This window comes from Barbus barbus, assembly GCF_936440315.1.
Source record: "Barbus barbus genome assembly, chromosome: 35".
In the NCBI taxonomy this organism is placed as follows: Eukaryota; Metazoa; Chordata; class Actinopteri; order Cypriniformes; family Cyprinidae; genus Barbus; species Barbus barbus.
This window is the reverse complement of record NC_136763.1, coordinates 3,319,224-3,341,682: the sequence shown is the minus strand read 5'-3', so window position 1 is coordinate 3,341,682 and position 22,459 is coordinate 3,319,224. Positions and strand designations below refer to the sequence as shown.

General features: G+C 35.4%; 1 protein-coding gene across 2 annotated transcripts in view; it reads left to right on the top strand.

The window, feature by feature from the left end:
* Positions 1-22,459, top strand: part of LOC306855134 (voltage-gated potassium channel subunit beta-2-like) — a gene marked incomplete at its 5' end in the record, with an annotated part of 108,353 nt that overhangs the window by 85,211 nt on the left and 683 nt on the right. For both annotated transcript variants that reach the window (XM_079393585.1, XM_079393584.1), the window contains 12 exons: positions 227-270; positions 575-612; positions 2,031-2,110; positions 8,437-8,481; positions 9,658-9,702; positions 9,972-10,015; positions 10,131-10,217; positions 10,958-11,043; positions 12,265-12,385; positions 12,467-12,561; positions 15,746-15,866; positions 18,747-18,835. In XM_079393585.1, coding sequence (XP_079249711.1) covers positions 227-270; positions 575-612; positions 2,031-2,110; positions 8,437-8,481; positions 9,658-9,702; positions 9,972-10,015; positions 10,131-10,217; positions 10,958-11,043; positions 12,265-12,385; positions 12,467-12,561; positions 15,746-15,866; positions 18,747-18,835 — 895 coding nt within the window. The remainder of the gene's footprint in view (positions 1-226; positions 271-574; positions 613-2,030; positions 2,111-8,436; positions 8,482-9,657; positions 9,703-9,971; positions 10,016-10,130; positions 10,218-10,957; positions 11,044-12,264; positions 12,386-12,466; positions 12,562-15,745; positions 15,867-18,746; positions 18,836-22,459) is intronic.

Here is a 22,459-nt window from a genome sequence, read left to right as displayed (position 1 = left end):
ACAATTTATTACACCTTGGGAACAAATCGTTTTGCCATCTTGATAGGCAGCTCACTAGTTTTGGGAACAGAACTTTTTTTTTTGTTGAAAAAATGAGGTTGGCACTTTCAAAGCTGACAGTCTGATTTAGTACTTCAATGGTATTACTCTGACTTTAGAGAGAACAGAGTGATAAAGAAAGCAGAGTAAAACCTATTAATCATTGTCTTTATTTCCTTTTTTCCAGAAACCTGGGGAAGTCGGGCCTGAGAGTCTCATGTCTTGGATTAGGTACGTTTATGGCCTCCTCATCAAGCCCTTTTGTGAAGTAGATACGGAAACCTGCAACCAACAATACAAGCTTTTGTAGTCTTTTTTTGTCACAAGATGAATTTTCTTCAAACTGAACTGCTAGTAGTGGCAGACAGCAGAAATCTGCACCATGCAGCCAGTGCTGTTCTGTTAAAGATTATCCATGTTATCTGTAGCTTCATCTTAAGGCTTTACTCTTTAGTGTCAGAGGTGGATCACTGATAATCATTTGAAGCTTGTTTATCTTGTGAAAAGCAATGACTGATTCTAGATCTCTTTGCAGGAACATGGGTGACGTTTGGAGGGCAGATCACAGATGAGGTATGATGAGTGGAAACACTGACCGGTCCTGATGTGAGCTTTTATACTCTTGTACACTTACAGGAAAAGTTCACCCAAAAATGAATGCCCTGTCATCATTTACTCACCCTCTTGTCTTTCCAAACAACAGTATTAGTTTTATTTCTTCCATGGAACACAATGTTTTATATTGTCAAACATGGAATAAATGTGTCTTATGTACTACTTTTGATATATTTTTTTTTTTTTCAAAGTTTTCTGAATTCATATTTGAGGAACAGATTGGAAAATAAAAGTTGGAAAGTTTGGAAAGTAAAAATCAGACCTCATTTATTGATAATTTAGGTGCTTTGCACCAGGTTTGATGCCAGCGATGACAAAACGTAATTAGTCTTAAGATTGCAGTGCAACATTTAAATGTTTTTAAATTAAACATTGTAAATGAAAAACATAATACTGGTTTAGCACATCATGATGGTTGGTAAATAATGGAAAAAAAAAAACTTTCATGAACCTATCATGAAAATCTGACTTTTCCAGGTTGTAAGTGCTATAATCGTGTCCCCAGTGCATCTATCAACCAAGGAAACGTGAAAGATTAACCCAGTAACTTTGTTTTAGTAAGCCTTTTTGTGCAAGCTTCTGAAAAAACGAGCGCGTCTGATTTCACTCCCATTGTGACGTGGCCAAGGGATCTCATTATAATATTACCGCCCCTTAATCTGTAAGTTTTCACCCGCTGCACCGTCATTTCGATTTCGCAAGCGACAACGGTGTAGCAGTTCTAATGCCATGGTGACAGTTTGAGCAAAACATGCGAACTGTTCTGCCTTTGGCTCCACAGACAAGCACAGAACACTATTTAGTCCCAGCCTCAGAGGAGACAAGAGAGCAGTGGATTTATTGATTTATTTACTGTATGCTGCTGCCACAGATCTAAAATAATCATGCGATTTATTTTCCAGCTGTTTACCTTCGTAACTCGTGTGTTTTTAATGTAAACTTGTGTGTGAATGAGAACTTAGTTTACTCACATGCTATATATATATATATATATATATATATATAAGAAAGAACACCCTATTGAATTTCATGGTTTTCTGTATTAGGATATCTAATCATCTGGTAATTAGCAGGTCATAAACAAATGCCCACAAACCTCAATAAACTTGAGCAACGTTGTAAAGAAGAGTGGGCCAAAACTCCTCCAGAACGGTGTGAGAGACTGATAAAGTCATACAGAAAATGTTTACTTCAAGTTATTGCTGTTAAATATTCAAATAGTGAATTTATAGACGTCATTTTTCCAGCGTACTCTGTTAATGTACCTAAACGCATTAAAGATGACTTCTAGAGTAGCACAGTGCAGAATACAGCTTTTAATAATGGAATAGACTGCAACACCTTGAATGCTGGATCTTCTCCTCTCCTTCTGACAGATTGCAGAGCAGCTGATGACTCTGGCATACGAGAACGGGATCAATCTGTTCGACACGGCAGAGGTCTACGCTGCAGGAAAGTGAGTGCACCAAAATAAACACACAGCCCACCACGTGCTGAAATATGTTCTTTCTGTTCATCTGGTGAATTAGTTAAGTAATGTGATATTTTAAAAAGTTGACAGCATTTGCAGCCACTTGATGTTTTATTCCAAATATCAATATATTTTAAATATTAGATCTAGTTGTCAGTTTTCCTCAAGTTTTCTTTAAAACTAAGGCTCATTTCAAAAGGTGAACGAACATTTCTATGGCAGCTGACCCAGGGTATCGTTGGAAATGGCGTTCCTCGTCCGTGTCTTGCGTGGGAGTTTGTGTTGATCTTGTCATAACGACTCAGCACAACCCAGCAGTGCTGTTCTTGGGATCAGGGAAGGACTCAAAACTGTCATGGCCCTTTACGTATGTGGCGGATATCACAGCATTATTTCTAGTTGGATCTTGAAGCAATATCATCTCTTAATGAGTCATACAAGCGAGATTCATCAGCTGTGAGCAAAATGAAGCACAATGATCCGTAGGATTATCTGGCTTTGACAATGAACACGGTTACATGGCCTAAACCAAAACCACAAGCCACACATATGGCAGTAGAGAATTAGAAAATAACAGAGATGTAGTTATCCGGAAATAAGATGATAAAATACCTAAATATTCACTTTACTGTTTTTATTTATGTGTGTAAGTGTATAGACTCTGCCACATACACTAAATATGTATATGAAAAAGCTTTATATACAAGTTTTCTTTCTCTCTTAAGAAAAAAATGTTGTTCTTTTGAACTTTTTATTCATCAGAGAATGTTTAACAGTAATAATAATAAATGTTTCTAGAGCAGTAAATCTTCATATTACAATGATTTCTTATGGATCATGTGTCACTGAAGGCTGGAGTAATGATGCTGAAAATTCAGCTTTGCATCACTGGAATAAATTACATTTTACAATATTTTCAAATAAAATATTAAATTGTAAAAAAAAAATAGTTCACAATAGTAAAAATTACTTCTGTAATTTGGGTCAAATAATTTTTTATTAAATATATATTTCTTGTAACTATATAGAGCATATATATATATATAGAGTGAGAGTGAGAGAGTTTTGGTTTTCATACTTTTAGTTTTAGTGGCTTTATTAAAGAATATTCTCTATGCAGTGGCATGCAAAAGTTTGGGAACCCCTTGCAGAATCTGAGAAAATGTGAATAATTTTAACAAAATAAGAGAGATTGTACAAAATGCATGTTATTTTTTATTTAGTACTGTCCTGAGTAAGATATTTTCCATAAAAGATGTTTACATATAGTCCACAAGACAAAAAAATAGCTGGAATTATTAATATAACCACATTCAAAAGTTTGGGAACCCTTGGTTCTTAATACTGTGTGTGGTTACCTGGATGATCTACGACTGTTTTTTTGTTTTGTGATGGTTGTTCATGAGTCCCTTGTTTGTTCTGAACAGTTAAACCGAGCACTGTTCTTCAGAAAAATCCTCCAGGTCCTGCAGAATCTTCAGTTTTCCAGCATCTTTTGCATATTTGAAAGCTCTCCAGCATGAGCTCCATCTTTTCACACTGCGGACAATTGAGGAATTGAGGAACTCAAACACAATGATTAAAAAAGGTTCAAACACTCACTGATGCTCCTGAAGGAAACACGATTCATTAAGAGCCGGGGGGTGAGAAGATCAAGCTACTTAATTGTACTTCATTTGTCTTCCGGGAAACATGCAAGTATCTTCAGTTGCTTCTGAAGGGCATTGCTGAATGGGAAAAAAAAATTATATTTCATCAAATTAAGAAAAATTTGGACATCTTCATCCTGTTCAAAAGTGCCCCCCCATTAATGCATCGGGTTTCCTTCAGGAGCATCAGTGAGTGTTAGAACCGTTTTTAATAGTTCCTCAATTGTCCTCAGTGTGAAAAGATGGATCTCAAAACCATCCAGTCACTGCTGGAAAGGGTTCTGATGGCTTAACGAGTGTTAATTGTGAACGCTGCTGCTATTTCCAATTTGAGAGATTTGTATCCTGACAGTAACGCGTCTGTATATCAGTGAGTTAATCGCAGATGTTATTCTTAGTGCTGAGAATCCATATTAGAGCGCATTTTCCTTCCTCCAAACAAGGAAAGTTGCCTGACGCATGATGTTTCATAAATAAACTCTGCAAATGAGGTGAGGATAGCGCTTGGTGATGTGCTCTGTCATTAGCTGAGCGCTGGGCGTGGGCATCACTGAACGTCGGCGGCGCTGATGGGGTGAGAGGAGTGGGAAGGTCTGTTTTATTTATCCGATTGGAATAAATACGGCTCCGGCAGCATCTACCATCCAGCTGTGGTCAATGCAGTGCGTTAAACCCACAGGCTGTGACGGGACAAACACCGCTGAGTAAATATAGCGCCAAAATGCTTACATCCACAAATACACACACATGTGCTGGCACACACGCTGGCATGTGCGTACACATATCAGCTTTTGTCACCTCTCTGTCTTTCTCTCCCTCGCATATAAGCAAACAAAAACACAGGCTGAGCCGCCCCCTCACGCGTCTGTGTCCATCTCCGTCTCTTTTCGACACGCTAACATAAGTGCACTCGCATGCATATTCTGATATCCTCATGAAGATGAGCTGCTTTCTGCGTCTCAGGGAACCTCCTTTGAAGATGTGACTTTTTAAGAAAGTACATTCGTGTGGATTAATGAACCTCTTTCTGCAGCTAATGACCACTTAATCAAAGCACAACAGCTTTCTGTTTTCATATAAAGCCTGGATCAGTGTGAAACATCGAATCAATCAAAATTAAAGATGTTCATCCATCTTTGTGATAGATTGATTAGTTTGTTGGACTTACACAACTCTCTGGAATACTTGATTCTGATATAAAATATTTTTTTTATAATAACAATCATTTAGAATAATGATAATGTTATAATAATTATAATAATATTTATTTTTTAAGGATAAATAAAAATTAGTTTTTTTTTTTTTTATGCACATAGCTGTATTTATATTATGGATTATTTACAGTGAATAGGGGCCTGTGTCAGAAAACAAGTTTACCAAATAAGCCAGGTTTATTTCTGTTAGTCGGACTTAATGTCAGTTGATTTGGTTCAAAATAAGTCAGACTAACTGAAATAAGCCTGGCTTATTTGGTAAACTTGTTTTATGAAACAGGCCCCCGGTGTGCTTTCTTATTTATTTTTTATTTATTATTATTTGATGATAATGACCTGCTGACTTTCATTTGTGTGCAATGCAAAAATTGCATGTATAATATTCACTTTTGGACCTTTTCTTTTGTTAAGTTGCTTAGTTAAAAGCCTTGGAAAATAAATGGAAGTGTTACTTCACCTAAAGAGTGTTATTTTAGTATTATTTATAAACTATTATAGTATTTATTCATTTTTAATTAGCTTTTTCCCTTTCTGTTTTTAATTTTAGGTTAGGTTTAGTCATTTTGTTATATGCTTTTGGTATTTTTCCTTATATTTCTGTTTAGCTTTAGTCCATTTTTATTTTAGTTTTAGTAATTTTAGTAATTAAACATTGTTTAAATTAGTTAATTGTAATAATTTTAGTAAATTGTAATAATTTTAGTACTTAAACATTGTTTAAATTCATTAATTGTAATAATATTAGTACTTAAACAATGTTTATTTAACCCCCCCCCCCCCCCCCCCCCCCCCTCCCCCCCTTTTTAACTTGCCAAGGCAACATTTCTAATTTGTTTTTGTGTTTTGGTGTTGTTGTTTTTTTAGTTGTTTTAAGTATTCATTTTAAAATTATATTTTGTATTATTTCAGCTTTATTTCAACACTGTAAAAAAAATCCGTAAAATTTACGGAAAAAAACTGGCAGCTGTGGTTACCAGAATTCTACCATAAAAAATACGGTAGCAACGTTTTAGGTTTTACGGTTTTAACTTAAATTTACAGTTAAGTAACGTAATTTCTTTAACTGATATAATCTTAATATACCAACCTATTAAAATACTGAAGTCTGTTTTGTTCCTTTGAAATACACTGATAAACACCAAATGCAGGTGATGATGAGAAAGTCACATGATGAGCCAAAGGCCATCACAAGCAACTTATAATCAATAGAATATATAGAAGGTGCACAGTGTCATTCACACAAGCACTAAACACCATCATGGTGAGACCCATTAAACTGAAATATGCTATAAACATTAATTTAACAACATTAGATGTAACATACAACCCTAAAACATAACTGATAAGAAAAAACTAAGAAGAAACAGTTATTTCAAAGAAAAAAACGTCAAATTCAAACAGAATTTGAAATGGAACGCAGGGAATTCTGGGAACGTCAGTTTACGGTTTTTCCCTGTAAATTTTACAGGAACTTTCCGTTAACCATGTAACAGGTTTTTACCGTAGCATTTTCAGTTTTTTACCGTTAAAATCGCGATCATTTTTTACAGTGAATTTACAAAAACATTTTTAATAGTTTTAGATTTACTTAAAAACAACACTACCTTATGGCACAACTAGTAAAACATTTCCGCCAAACTTTGTTAAAAGGTTCGTTCACCCAACAGTTAAAAATTTCATTACTGAACTATAAGATCAAACCCCATTTTGTTTGAAAAAAAAAAAACAAAAGAAGAAAAGAATTCACACTGCTGGTTTCCATTTACTGAGAATGAATGGGGAGGGATATTGTTGAACTTTAAGAAGAACATTTGCTGTTTTTGGAGGGTGACAGCGTCTTGCTTCATTCACTTTCACTAAATGGAAAAGAGAAGCAAACTCAAGGGGTTTGGAGCAAAATTAGGTTGATTTTCATTTTAGAGTGAAGTATTCCTTTAACATTCTTTGTCTTCCCATAAGATGCCATGCTAGGAAAAAAAACAAGATTGCAGAATGATTTTTAGAGCGATTAATAGTGAAGCAGTGGGTGGGATTTGTAGCGTCTGTGAGCATGGACTAAATTAAAGCACAGCGGTTCATTGAATTGACTAGTGTGCGGCCTGAGGGAGAATCTCACTCACCGGGACAGTCACAGCCCGAACTGTATCCTCATCGGGCCCAATTAGCACCCTCAGCATCACTAATGGCTGCCAGAGAGCATTTTAGTCTCCAGGCTGTTGTTGGGGAGGCACATTTTTCAGGGAGTTAAATATGCTTTTAGCACCCAGGTTTTGTTAATTACTCATTCACATACCTTACCGCTTTAAAGCAAGACACTACAGGCAAAATCCTTTTTAGATTTTGGCCTATTATATATTTAGCTATAATGTATTGTTTCAGACTATTAAAAAAGAAAACATCCAAAATACACATTTAAGTATTTATTTTATTGCACTTTATCTAGTTGTGTCTGTAGAGGTCAATGACAGAACATATCTTTATAGGTTGTTTTCTCAAAATGAGTTTTTCCTCCACTACATCAACAGTGTAGTTGTTCTCTCTCTCTCTCCCTACCGTTAAGTAACTTGTGCATTGTTTTACTTACTTGTTTTTGAACGGGAACTTACTACAAAAGCATATTCAATAAGGTCAGGCACAAATATAACTGTGTCCACGCCTTTTCAGCGCTAATTCTACACTGAGTGTCTTTAGTAAATCCTGACAGTACTATTATAACAACAACAGGCAGTTTGCACTGGCACAAGCTGTTACTAAATCTGGCCCTAAATTTCATAGAATAGTTATCGAAACTGTTGTGTCCTGCCTTAAATGTTTGCATTCTCTCCAGCTGTTAGTGGAGATGTTATCCTTGTGTAACCCAAGTTTTGACCGTCACATACGTCACAAAGCAACCAAAACTAATTCAGCACCCAGACACCCAGAAATTGTGTGAAGCACAAAGTTTGAAAAATAAAATAAAAAAAAGTCATTTGTTTTGTGAAATGGATCAGACGGTCCATGAATAATCTGTTATATAGATAATGTGCTGTCTGAGGTTCACTGGAAGCATCGTAGCAGGTTTTCAATAATTTGTCTGTCCATACTGCATGACGTGACAATCAAAGCCAAGTGGGACATATTGGATGATTGATATACAGCTGTTTGCATCAGAAATTTGGACCAACAAGATTTCACTGTTGGCAGGGCTACACATAGGCACAAAAAAAGGACAAAAAAGCTCCTTGGTTGACCGTATTATTGCTTGCTTTGTATGTTTTCATAAAAATCCTTAATAGAGTCTCGTGGCATTGAAGTGTGCTTTTTAATTTACATGTATTTTATGATATTGCCGTCTTGAAAGAGGTGATTTCCTGAACTTTGAAATGTCCCTTCAGCAGCCTGTTTTGTTGGTTGTATATATCAATAAAATGACGGATTAGTCCGATAACCATCTGGTTTTCTGTTGCAGGGCAGAGATGGTACTGGGCAACATCATAAAGAAGAAAGGATGGAGGTATGTTCATTAACAGCATACAGCTTTTCATTTCCTTCGGCCGCTTCTTATCTTGTGCTGATAACTCAGCCCCGTGCCTCAGAAGATTGTGCCACTGCAACCCTAGACAGGCAGAAATATAAATTATTAAAGCCTGGCTCACCCCATAGATGTCCCATCTAGAGATTAAATTATAAAACGGTCACATGGGTGTGTTTATTGTGCAGTTGATGTCCTGATATATGTGTGTGTAACGTAACATGAGCTAAAGGAGGTTCATGGTTAATAGAAGCCCTTTTGTTAAGATGTTTTAATTTAACGCAGGTTGGGCTCTCACTGTTTCTGCATAATGAGATGAAGAGTAACTGAGCTCTCTGCAGGAAAGGATCTTCACATTTGTGTGTGTGTATGTGATATCGTGCTGCTTAGTCATCCTGCTAGTCAGTGTGCATCAATATCAGGGCACACAACCCCTCACCTCTGCAGAGACATAGCTTATTTCTGTCCTGTGTGTCTGTGTGTGGGCTTACTTACTTACAATTTGTGAGAGAAAGTGAGCTAAATCTGACAGAACTTCCGCTTGAGGAAAGGATATTCTTTATAAAGATAGATTGAAGATTCAAGATTTTTATTCGTCACATACACAATAATACAGAGTATAACCAGCAGTGAAATGTAAGTCAGGTCCGCTCCAAGGACAGTGCAATTGTAAAATAAACTAAACTAAATAAATAAGTGGTAGTGAATTGTGTGAAAAATACGTAATCTTGCAATCCTTAAAGTAACTGTAATCTGATTATGAGCATTTTAAAATATAATATAACCTACAAGTATTACAATTCTAGGATTCTGATTATTTAATCCAGATTACATGTAATCAGTTACTTGTGTTTGTGTGTATATATGTATACTGTTTGTTTGTGTGTGTACATGCATATATGCTTGTAATTGCATTTATGTATGTAATAACAAAAAATACATGAATATAAACTATGTTTATGAACCTTTACATGAAAGCATATGTCTGTGCTATGTCCTCATTTAAACAGCTAAATAAACGTGTATGTGTGACCATGCATTCCTTTGAAATTAAAATGGTTACCGCAAGCCATTATTCTGTTGTAATTATTTGCAACTTGATAATTACTTTTTAAAAGCCTTTCAAAAAGTGTGACCTATTTTTTTTCTTTTTTACAGACGCTCCAGTTTAGTCATTACAACCAAAATATTTTGGGGTGGAAAGTATGTATATTTAATATTTATTATAAAATGAATCATGGCATTATGCAAACAATGCTTCTGAAGCTTTAATGTTACACTTATGATTTAATGTTGCTTTTTACTTCTGGTATATGAACACTTGTGTCTTTGAAATAGTGTTATATTTTGAATTGAATAAAATATTTTGGCCTCATTTCTAATATTAAACCAAGTAGTGTCTTCGCAATATAATTTCCTAAAGTTGGCATCAATGATAATTGCATAATAGTACATATTCTTCTGTTTTCTAGAGCAGAGACTGAGAGAGGACTGTCGAGAAAACACATTATAGAAGGTGAGTGGACCTCAAAGCATACACGTTACAGAGCAGCAGCTGACTTGAACTGCTTTAAACGCCTCATTCATTCAACTAATCGTGTGCTGAATTGATTTGTGTTACTCTTCTGTAGGTTTGAAGGCATCATTGGAGAGACTGCAGTTAGAATATGTGGACGTAGTGTTTGCAAACAGACCAGACCCCAACACACCCATGGAAGGTACATCTCAATCTCAATTCATTTGCTCTAAACCTTTAAATATTCAACTCCTCTATAACACATCCTGTGCTGTTTGTGCTCCAGCTATAATTGATTCATCAAATCACGTATAAGCAAGATCTTTGTAATTTGCCCATTTGGCCTTTTGTAAGTCGCCAGCCTGAATTAAATCTCAACCAATGTTTTCGGGAGAAAGGGTGGCTGCTCTTTGAAAAACAAGGCAGAAATGTTATTTGATCTACTTTTATTAGCCTAGCTGCCCTTTAGAAAGTTCCCACAGTTCAATGGTTGAAACACAAACAGCTCAGGGGTCTGTAGACATCTGCTTTTCTTGTCATTAAAGAGCTCGACACCTCAATAGTCTGTTTCTCTCTTGCGCTCTTAGACGGATCTTATATAGTCAAGCGAGAGCAGTAAATGACTCTCAAGCTCATAAGACTGATGTTTTGACACGTCTGGTGTTGGTCCTCATTTGACGCATTTTTTTTTTTCCTTGAGCTGAGGTTGATATTGACCCGAAGCACAAGTTGTTTATTTTGTCTTACTCGTATTGATTCAAATTCTCCAGCTCGATCCAGAAGCGATTTATCATTTAAACTCCCCCTCCCTTGAATTAATCGAGCTTGTTTTCTTTTGCTTGTTAATATTTCACACGTTCACCCATACCGACACGTTCTGATGGCAGTGTGACATGATGTATGGTGCTGTAAGTCTCTGAAAATCTGCGGTCTGATTGGCAGAGACTGTGCGGGCGATGACCCATGTGATCAATCAGGGAATGGCGATGTACTGGGGAACGTCGCGCTGGAGTCCGATGGAAATCATGGTGAGTCACAGTCTCCTAACTTTTAGATGTTTGCACCCCTGTAATCAGCATCGGCACCGGCTGCTTTTGTTCCTGAAGAACTCTTGATGAATCTAAAGATGCTCCTGTTTAAATAGGTGCTGTCAGTGAGACAGTCTAACCTTAAATACTGGGCGGATCGGAGATCTAAAACGGCACCGCACTGAGTCAGACGAGCCGTTCACGCTGACAGAATGTTAAAAGACGATCTGTTGTTTGTGTTCAGTGACGCCTCGTCAGTCACAACTCATTTGTCTTGTGATGTGTAACGTTGTACAGAATTTGGTTTTCTGTCCCATCACCCAATAATTGAGTCGCATTAACCAACAATATTCCACCATTTACCGAATTTTACATGGACCGATAAGCATTCTGTTGTTTTGACAGAAGAATCCAAGTGTGAATTTTGTTTATTAAATCAGGTAACCTGATCGCACGGCTGCAGTGAATGATTTTTCATATTGTGGGAGCAGGGGAAAAAAAAAAATGTCACTCTATAATTATCATTGTTTTACTAATCGGTGACGTGATAATTGTCTTATATGTTATAGATGCAGTGATTTAAATTGGACTTTTTAATATCAAATGTATTTGTTTTTTCAATAAATTAATGACAATTATCAGTATGTTATTTTAGTTCTTTTTATCTATTTAATGACTTGTCAAGTCCAGGTATTTATAGATTAAAACCTGATAATTATATTGACCTTAGATTCAAAGATCTCATTCATAAGAGTCATTTGTTTATAAAAACAGATTCAAAGACCTGGCTCAAAGGAGTCATTTGTGTTAAAGCGTCTTATTTTAGTATCATAGAGATACTATTTTATATATATACAGCAGCAAAGTCCTTCTAGAGTAGATTATTTCTGATAAGAAGCAAAATATGTTTTCTGTATTCCCCTATTATTTTAGTTATTTAATTTTTTTTTTTTTTTTTTTTTTTTTTTTGTGTTTGTGTGTGTGTATTATCATTTGTTTTCTCTATTACATAAAAAAGTTACAGTTGATGTTTTACCGTTTAGTTTCAATACATGGTACAGATGGACTGGGGAGGGAGTGATGAATTTTGTCACATTTCATCAAAAAAGAGCAAGAGAAATCCCGTTTTCCATGATTTGACCTCTTTAAGTTCAGTTTTGGCTCAAGTGGCGCTGCATTCATACGTAGCTCTAACCTTATCATTTTGCTGGTGTTTTGTAGGAAGCGTATTCTGTGGCCCGACAGTTCAACCAGATCCCACCAATCTGCGAACAGTCGGAGTATCACATGTTCCAGAGGGAGAAAGTGGAGGTGCAGCTTCCTGAGCTCTTTCATAAGATCGGTGAGTGATGCTGCTGTCGCTCAAGCCACAGAAACGCTGACCAGATGCATCTTTTCAATGGGGTTTGACCTGTCTTCTCAGGTGTGGGTGCGATGACATGGTCCCCGCTGGCCTGTGGGATAATCTCAGGGAAATACGACAGTGGGGTGCCGGCCTACTCTCGTGCCTCACTGAAGGTACTACACATCCCATGAGTCTCTCTCTGTCTCCTCCTCCTCTTCCTGGTCCTCTGGAAACATTAGTGGCCTCATACGTGATTCCTTTGTGTTTGGTGTTCTAATGTGAATGTGTTCCGTGTCTTCCAGGTTCTATAGTTGGTGTTTTTCCTGTAGATGTGTTTGTTGTTGATGGCATGAATCCACACACCTGATCTTCAACATATATTTCTTTATGTGAATGAGTTTCTATGGTAACTCTGAGGAGGATTGGCACTTGTTTCATCAGTGCTTCCATCTCTTTCAAGCACACTAAACCACACACAAGTGCACACTAAAAGCACCCGTTACCCGAGATCTATGTTGGTGTAGTCGCATGTCTTTGGCTCATTGGTGTTTTTGTGACCCATCATCTTCCTCCTGTAGTCTTGTGTCACACTGTTGATCATTCCTGATATCTTGTTACCTCTGTGTAACGTACATGTGGATTGACACTTGACTATAACAGAACCGTGCTGGTGGTCTGAGCAGTGATGGGTCCGCTGGATTCGGAGGCCCATGAGTGTTTAGATCACTAGACCACACTGGTCCTTTTCCACTGTTAATTCATATTTATCAATGATGGACCTGAAGCTGGATTATTTATCCTGGTCAAACACACACACAAACATGCTTTTGCTAGTCCATACAAATGATAGGTTTTACTTTAAAGTCAACATGAAGTCCAAATTTACTAGAATCTGACATTTACTTAGCCAAGCCATTCACTTAAGCCAAGCAAACTATTGGTTAATCGGTTGGGTAGTCTATAGTAAAAAAAAAGCTATTTAGCCTGTTTCAGTGTTGTTTTAGCAGTATTTATATAGTTATTTATATTTGAGATTAGATTTTTTGTTTATTTATTTGAATTTTTATATATGTATGTATATATAATTTGTTTGATTATCATATTTTCAGTTGTCATTTTAATTTAAGTTTTAGTTACTTTGATATGCTTTTGTCATTTTATTAGTTTTTGATTTCAGTTTTACTTTTAGTAACTTTTTTTTTAGACTGTAAAAAAAAGTTGTTTCAACTTAAAATAATTTGTTACCCCCGCTGACTTAAAATTTTTAGTTTAGTCAACTTGAAATTTTAAAATACTCTGTTAATTTAAGCGACAACTGGAATATTTTAGTTGACTAAACTAAAGATTTTAAGTCAGCGGGGGTAGCAAATTATTTTAAGATGAAACAAAAAAAAAAGTGATAAGTTGACTCAACTTAAAAAATTTAGGAAACCCGTTGCCTTAAAATTATTAATTAATTAATAATAAAAAAAATATATAAGTTAAGTGGATTGTCAATTGTCACTTAACTTTTTTTTTTTATTATTATTATTATTTACTTAATAATTTTAAGGCAATTTTTCTCACATTTTTTTGATGCGTATATAGTTTTTAGTAATTTGTATTTTGGTTTTAGTTCTTTTAGTACAGTACATAAAGTTAAACTAAATGAAAATGAGACGTTGCAACTAGCTGAAGTAAAAAAATTTAAAAGTGTGTGTATGTATGTATATATATATATATATATATATATATATATATATATATATATATATATATATATATATATATATATATATATATATATATTTATATATATATATATATATTTATATATATATATATATATATATATTAGGGCTGTCAGTTTAACGCGTTAACTTGATTAATTAGTTATGGAAAAAAAAAACGTGATTTAAAATATTTTAACGCAGTTAATGCACTGGCCCCGCCCCCAGACTTTTACATCGTCTTACATTTCATACGTTGACTGTTGACACACATGATGCAGGGCAACAACTACATAAATGCAGTTATGCCCTAAAATTTAAGATATTGTGGCAAAAAATGCACCTGTATAAAGACATTTACCGTCACCTGCTGGCAGATTAAGTTTTTTATTTAGAGTATCATTTAATTAAATGTAATCAATTAATTTAATAATAATAATAAAACATTAAAGGGATAGTTCACCCCAAAAAATGTAATTGTCATCATTTACTCAAACCTCAATGACTTACTTTCTTCTGTGGAACGTAAAAGAAGGTATTTTGAAGACTGTTGGTAACAAAGCTAATAAAACCAAAAATACTGAGATGTTTGTAATGTCTACTTGATACTTTCTCATTTAACACAAAAAATAGCTGTTTAAATAATCGTTTGTGGGTATTTTCACAGTCAAATTTATTTTGTGATTTAATAGATTAATTAATCGAAACATGATGTAATTAATTAGATTAAAAATGTTAATCGACCGACAGCCCTAATTCATACGTAAGCAAAATCTATATTTTGGTTACATTTTATATTTTCAGTTGTTATTTTGATTTAAGTTTTAGTAATTTTTTTAAGTAATTTTAATATATTTCTAAGTTTTTAATTACATTTTTTTTAAATGAAAATTAAAATTCTCAAACATTTTTCTTACGTTTTAGGTTTTTGCTCTAGAATTGATATCTTATTTTATTACAGTTTTATTTAAATAATAAAAAAAAAAGTAATTCTAAACATTTCTAAAGCATTGCTGTTTAACAGTAATTTATTTCTGGTTAACGCTAATTCAGTAAAGATACAACAATCATATCTATTATGATAAGATTTTTTTTTAAAAATTGGATACAGGGAGATGCTGTTAATTTAAATTATGACTGTTCATTCATGTATTTAATATGCATTTTAAATCATTGATTAAAAAATTGAAAATCATTTTTCAATTTTTTAATCACTTATTTCACTTGGAAATATGCTGCATTAACAAATTCAGTGAATTGCAAATGTGTTTCATGTTGACTTTAAATTGATAGAAATGTGCAATTTTTAGCTAATCAACCGGAAAAAAGAAGTAAATTTTAATATGAAACTGTGAAATGATTTATACTACATTTTTATTTCAAACAGCTTTTTCAGAAGTCACTTCAAACTGATCATGTTTGTGAGTGTGTGTGAGGTCTCTTTACCCCCTAAAGTTCATTTGAGCTTTTGGGCGGACAGAGTCACGTGTTTAAAAACAGGCCCTCGCCCACACAGGTGCTGCTGGGTGTTACGCGTCTGAGAGTGTGTGTGTGTGTGTGTGTGTTTATGTTGTATGTGTGTGTGTGTAAGTGCACCGCTGTAGGCGTGGGCCCCTGTTTTTGAGCAGGTGTGCTGTGTTGTTAACAGGGCTACCAGTGGTTGAAGGACAAGATCTTGAGCGAGGAGGGCCGACGCCAGCAGGCGAAGCTGAAAGAGCTGCAGGCAATCGCTGAGCGGCTGGGCTGCACGCTGCCACAGCTAGCCATCGGTATGCCTAACCCAAAGAAACACTGCCGCTCTCTCTCTTTCTGTCTGTCTGTCCGTCCGTCCTGTGCCTCGCTCATCCTCTCCCCCTCTCATCCTCCCCTTCCTCAGACCGCCGGAGCGGAAGCGTCTGTCCGTCTGCGGATGGCTTCACCAAACAAATGCAATTAGTTTGTGGCTGTTAATGGAAGAGTGTTCCTCCCAGCATCATATTCTTGCTTAAGTGTAGGGATAAATATAATAGTTTAAAATCGATTTCGTATAGAGTTTTATGTTGCTCAGTGTGGTATCTGAGATGGGAAGTGTTGTGTAATGCTTTACAGAGAGAATGGAGTGTAAAGTTTCAAAGAAATATGTGCTATACGATCTAGAGCGAAGGCTTTTATAAGGATTGCGACGCTTTGATTTAAGTACATCCTTTCAAAGTACAGTAATCTAATCTTGAGAGCTCGTGATCACGGTCTGCTGCACACTGTAATAGTCCAGTTAAAAGAAAAACCATCAGATTCAGACACTCAAAGTGCGCGTGCGTGCGCTAAGACTAGAGGTGGGCGGTAAGACCAAAATCTTATCACGGAGCAATTTTATATCACTGTAACGCAATAAATTATTTATTTTTGTCGGAAATTCAACAAAAGCATATTTTATGTATCAGACAACTATGTGGTGTTATTTTTTTGGGGGCTTATTTTAGTTGCTTTATTGAATTATTTTATTTTAGTATCAATTACTTTATTAGTAATTATTTTATCAAATTATTTATAGAAAATAATCCAGAAAATGAAGAATTATTATTAGTATTACTATTTATTTTTTCAAATTAGTTATTTATAACAAATAATGAAAAAAATATTATTTTATTTGTATTTTAATTTTGTTAGTTATTTTATCAAAATCGCTATTTATAACAAACAATCCAAAAAAGTAATTTACTTTATTTGATTTTATTTTAGTAATTATATAATCAAAATCATTTATTTAAAGTAATTATTTATTAGTAATTGTTTTAATCATAATGTTTTTTGTTTTTTTTAGTAATCATTCTATTTAAATAATTATTTGTAAAAAATAGTCAAAAAAATGTCTGGCATTTGTGCAAAAATTGATTCACATTTTGAAACACAGCAAGCAAAACATTAAAACTTACAGAAGCTCATTCTTCTTTGTCTTAGCTTGTTTGATCATGTCCAACCATGTATTTTCAGATTACTGCGTGTTTCTTCATCACTTTCACTGACTTAAATTATGACTTCAAGCAGTCCTGCTCAATCGTAACCCCACAAATGTATCTACCGCGGTATAAATAGGACAGCAGAACACATTACTGTCGTCACACAGTCTATACCGCCGTCATAGCACCCACCCCAATCTGATACCCTACATAACTCAGATGCATAAAGTTTCAGGAAGTCCCTCATCTTCCCACCTCACAAAAGTCAATTGGCAGCGTGTACGTGACAGCACACCCTCTGTGATTCATTGACTGCGGGACGCTGGGGAATAAAAATCTTGACAGGACCTCAATCCCCAAAGCTGCAGCCGATAGGATCACCTGTCCTGTAATGCAGTCGTACATTACATTTCACACCTCATTACTGGTTGCCAGCCCCTCTCAGACTGTGCAGATCCCTCTTCCTCCGCACAAGCGCGGCCAATCGATTCACAGCCGGCACACAGCCACCGCTGCTCATTTACACCACCGCCAGTGTGTTTAAAAATAGTGCTGTGGGTCAGATCTGCTGTCAGGGTTAATGAACTGCGCACGCATGTAAATGGGCAGATGATTTTGAGGGATGACGTCTTAGTGTGTTATTGACAGTGCCGGTGGAGGCTCTAAATTAAATAAAGTAGCTAAACTACAATGAAGCTTCTCTTTTGATAAAGTTGTTGCAGTAAGTAACTAACAAAAGGAGCTAACTACATTTAATTTTTTAAAGAAATAATTAAAGATAAAAACTAATTAAAAGCAGTATTTTTACTACAATGGGAAAAAAAAGTGTGTGTGTGTGTGTGTGTGTGTGTGTTTAGTTTAGTTTCTCCCCAACACTAGTTAATGATTTTCCTTTGTTACAGTTTCGGCACGATTGTATTCTGTATGCACTGCCCTTCTGTCTGTGTGTGTGTGTGTGTGTGTGTGTGTGTGTGTGTGTGTGTGTGTGTGTGTGTTCAGACAAAGCAATCTGTTAAGGGTAAAGTGCTAAAATCCATTAAAATCCGCTGTCGATTTACCCAGAACATCAGAGCTGAATGTTTCTTATCATTTGCAGCGTTTGACACAGTGTTGCCTTGAAAACTATGAACATGCTTCCAAATGGCTGCCGTATTATAGGCACACACACAGCAGTACAGTAAACACACTGCAGTGCCAACACACAGTGCCACAGATGGCATACACACTCACACACACATGCAAACAAGCTCCCAGGAGGGATTCAAATCCCCACAGAGTTTCCTTCCTGTCTGTGTGTGGCGGCGGTGTTGCATGGACCGTGTTTAGGGAACGGCAGCGGTCAGCATGGCTCCTCTTCACCTCCTCTGCACTCCTGCAGATATCGCTCGTCTTCCTGCGAAAAAAAAAAAAAGCTTGCGTAGCTCTGATTTTGAGCTCGCTCAGTGTGTCCTGGTGCTGGGAGCCATGGTAACAGAGTGGTCTGGCAACTGCTGTGTGTTTTGTGAGATGCTTCAGTGTGTGTAGGAGTGGGAGAAGTAGCTGCTTTAATTTTGGAAATGGCTCTATATGTATATACATATACATGTTTTTTTTGTTTTTTTTTCAATAGAACATTTATCTTTTCTTGATGGGTAGATTTTGCTTTAAGAGTGTCATGTGTTGTGTATGATGTTATTTTGCTGTATGTTCAACATATTTGCTGCTCGTCTCCAGCATGGTGCCTGAGAAATGAAGGTGTGAGCTCTGTGCTCCTTGGAGCCTCCAGCACGGATCAGCTCATGGAGAACATAGGAGCAATACAGGTGAGAATGCATATGTGCATGTGGAATGTGTCAATCAAATGCTAAGCCCCGCCTTAAAATCATTATCGACCAGTCCCGGTGTTGCTGCCATATAGAATGCTCCAATTTCATTGGCTTTTGAATCATTGCCGAAAAGGAGCCCTGTGACCAAAGTTCATTCTTTAGGGTTGCAAAATTCCGGGAAACTTTCCATGGGACTTAACATGAATTTAACATTTGAATCACCTGCGCAGATAATTTCTAGAATCCTGCACACTACAGCAGGTCTATTAAAGCCACACTACTGTATTTGAGCCCAACAACTACATCCAGTCAAGTAAGTTTTGATGATATTAATAGAATAAATATGCTTGATCTATAGTATTGAAGTTTAACTAAATCACAATGTTTTTTATACAGTAGCTAGCTAGCCTGTGAATCAGATATTAGGGCCCTATGAAATCTTTTAAAAATTTACAAAAATTTCCGTTTTAATTTTTCTAGACTCGTGTCTAATTGATGGGAATCATGAAACTTACAATATTAAACAGTGATTTATTAAAAGTTAAAAAAAAAATGTTAAGGCCCTATGAAATATGTTTTATTTTCTTTCTCAAATTCAGAAATATTGTGTTGTGTATTTACATTTTTCTGGTAAATATTCCTTTAAAAATAATGTTATAATATTTATTTAATTAGTAGTAGTAGTATCATTACATTAAGTAACATAATTCTGTCACAGTTTCTTCAAGTTAGACTGAACCTTTTTTCTGTTTGTATATATGATGATAGTTTTACTCAACAGAAACGGTAAAATGATCATGACCTGACTCTCACAGCAGTTCAAGAGTAAATGTTCATGTGTTCATGTACTCTGAAAGGCTGAAAACAGCGAGCAGTATGTGTGTAGTAGGGATGTGCATCTCATGTCTCATGCCGATACGATACAATAAAGATGCATATGAAGCACAATGCGATTCGATGCAGAAAATATGATCACTTTTAATGCCTCGAGTCCTCTTTCATAAAACAAGTTAACCAAATAAGCCAGGCTTATTTCACTTAGTCCGACTCATTGTCAATGATTTGGTTCCATAAAGCAAATTTAATATAGGCCTAGATTAAGTTTAGTCACTGGCAACTTATGCTGGGAAACTAACCTCTAAGTCAGGCTAACTGTCAGGCTAAGCTGAGTTCCTCTAACACTGACCAATAGGAACGCAATGTATTGCCACTGTCTCACATAGTATTGTTTTATATAGTTTGCAGAACAGAGAGCAGAATATTAGAACATTACAATCTGAAATTGCTCTTTAAAGCATTAAAATAAAATCACTGAATTAAAAATGAAAATAATAATAAACTTTATTTTAACTGCAGAAACGCATTAACTGATTTGAGCTTAGTAATTAGTAGCCTACTGTACTAGTTTACGTTTGATTTACCCATTACAATAGTCCCTTTACAGTTACTGCTATCATAAAACTACACTTATATGTAGGTTTACAAATTCTACAAAAGACACATTTAATGTCCAACAACAAATATTTTAGTGAAATGTATATTTTACTCTGAATTACTCTTGCGCTCCGTCTGTTTAGTGCGCTTGCATGCAGCAGCACTCGATGACTCGCGTCAGCCTTGCCCACTCACTCCTGAAAATAGATATATTTGCATGACTTTCTATCATTTAACGTTACAGATGAAGAATATACATGACATGTCAGTTATGCACTGAGGAAAACACACCGTCTCAAATGCATTAAACAGCACAGATATATCCGCTGTTTGCCATGGTGGATCGATCTGATCCATGATCGACATTGAGGGCTGCTTAAGAATAAGCGTGCACAAATTAGTGACATTGTGTGAACTTAATTTGTCGTTTATGGAACCGCTTTAGCCCCGATTGATTTGTTAGGTTATTTCAAGTCTGGTTTTGGACTTTAATCCCCGCTTTTCCTCAGGTCTAAATAAATAAAAATAAAATAAATAGTTTTTTACCGATGCAAATATGTTAGAAACGATGCATTGCGATATAAATGCCAACTTGATGCACACTTTTTAAACCAATGCATTGCATCAAGTTTTTATGCCGATGCACCGAGCGAATCAGGGAATCTTCCCATCCCTTGTGTGTAGTTAAAAAAAATGCTTCTGCATCATTCTTTCACACAGAACATGTAGGATTCATATTTAAATGGTATGTTTGTGGCTTAATATTCACAGACACTAGTCCATATCGCCTTTTCATTTAGGTGTACTGACATACTTATGTATCCATCCAAAATCCATTCTGCGTTATACAGTGAATTCTGTTTTTATGACTAGATGTAAGCTCACTCACATTTTCATTGACAAGTTAAGAGGCATGGTGCTAACTAGCTCAACTGGGATGCTGTTTCTTTGGCCTTCTGCTGGCCAGTTTTGTGTTATCATACGAGAATGTTGGTTATAGTTTGATTTAACACAATTTCAGCTTTAATATATTTTTACCTTAGAATTATTCCAGTTCCAGTATTTCCAAAATTCCACGGTTTACCTTCCCCTGGAAAGTTTCACCCCTTTGCAACTCTTTTTCTTGCATGTTTCATTCATTATAATAATCTTCAAAAATTCTCACAACTTTGAAAGCTAAACATAGGCTATAAATGAACTACACAAGTCACATGACTTCTGGCTTTATATTCCAAAACATTTTCCCTGAAAGTCTGTGTTCAAGTAGTTTGTCAGATTGTGATTATAAACACAGAAAGAAAAAAACACAAGGCTACATTACTTGATGTATTTGATGTTGTAGAATAGCTTGTGTTCATCACAGACCTTATTTCAAGCATTTAACTAAAAAAAAAAACCATTGACTTCAGCTCGGTGGAACTGATTTTGGATCCACCATCCCTACAGCACTATATTATTAGACATTAGAAGATATTTTTAACTGAAAGTTTTCCCAAACCCAATATAAAACATTGCCTAGCACTTAATAGTGATAGACGGTACCTATATTGTGATATTTCTTGCACAGATGTTTTACTTAATGCTTATCAAATGAGTCTTCTCTGTGCTTAGCTGGCTGTGAGAAGCATATGCATCCATTCCGATTCAAACTCTCTGCCAGTTTAATCATGTTACAGCAGTTTAACAATATAATGGTGTGCTTTCCAGTCGCAAAAGTATAATCCGTTCGATTTTAATCACTTTATGAGCCCATTTTACAGCAAATCATGCTGTTCACAGAAATCTCCGTTCCTAGGGGACGTTCTGTAAAGCTGTAAAGCCTGCCTGGTATTTTGGATGCGATTTTAATTGTTTGACAGCACAGTATATATATTAGTGCTATCAAACGAGTAATCACATCCAAAATAAAAGTTTTAGTTTACGTAATATATGTATGTGTGCTGTATATATTTATTATGTATATATAGATACACACATACAGTATATATTTCAGAAAAATAGGTTGTTTCTATATTATATTTATTTATTTATAATATATATAATATGAATATAAATATAGACATGTAAATATTTTGTGTGTGTGTGTATTTTGGTTGTATATTTAGATTGTAATCACATTCGTGATTAAACTGAAAATATACATTATAAATATTCAGATATTAGGAGGATATTGGTGATTATGAATTA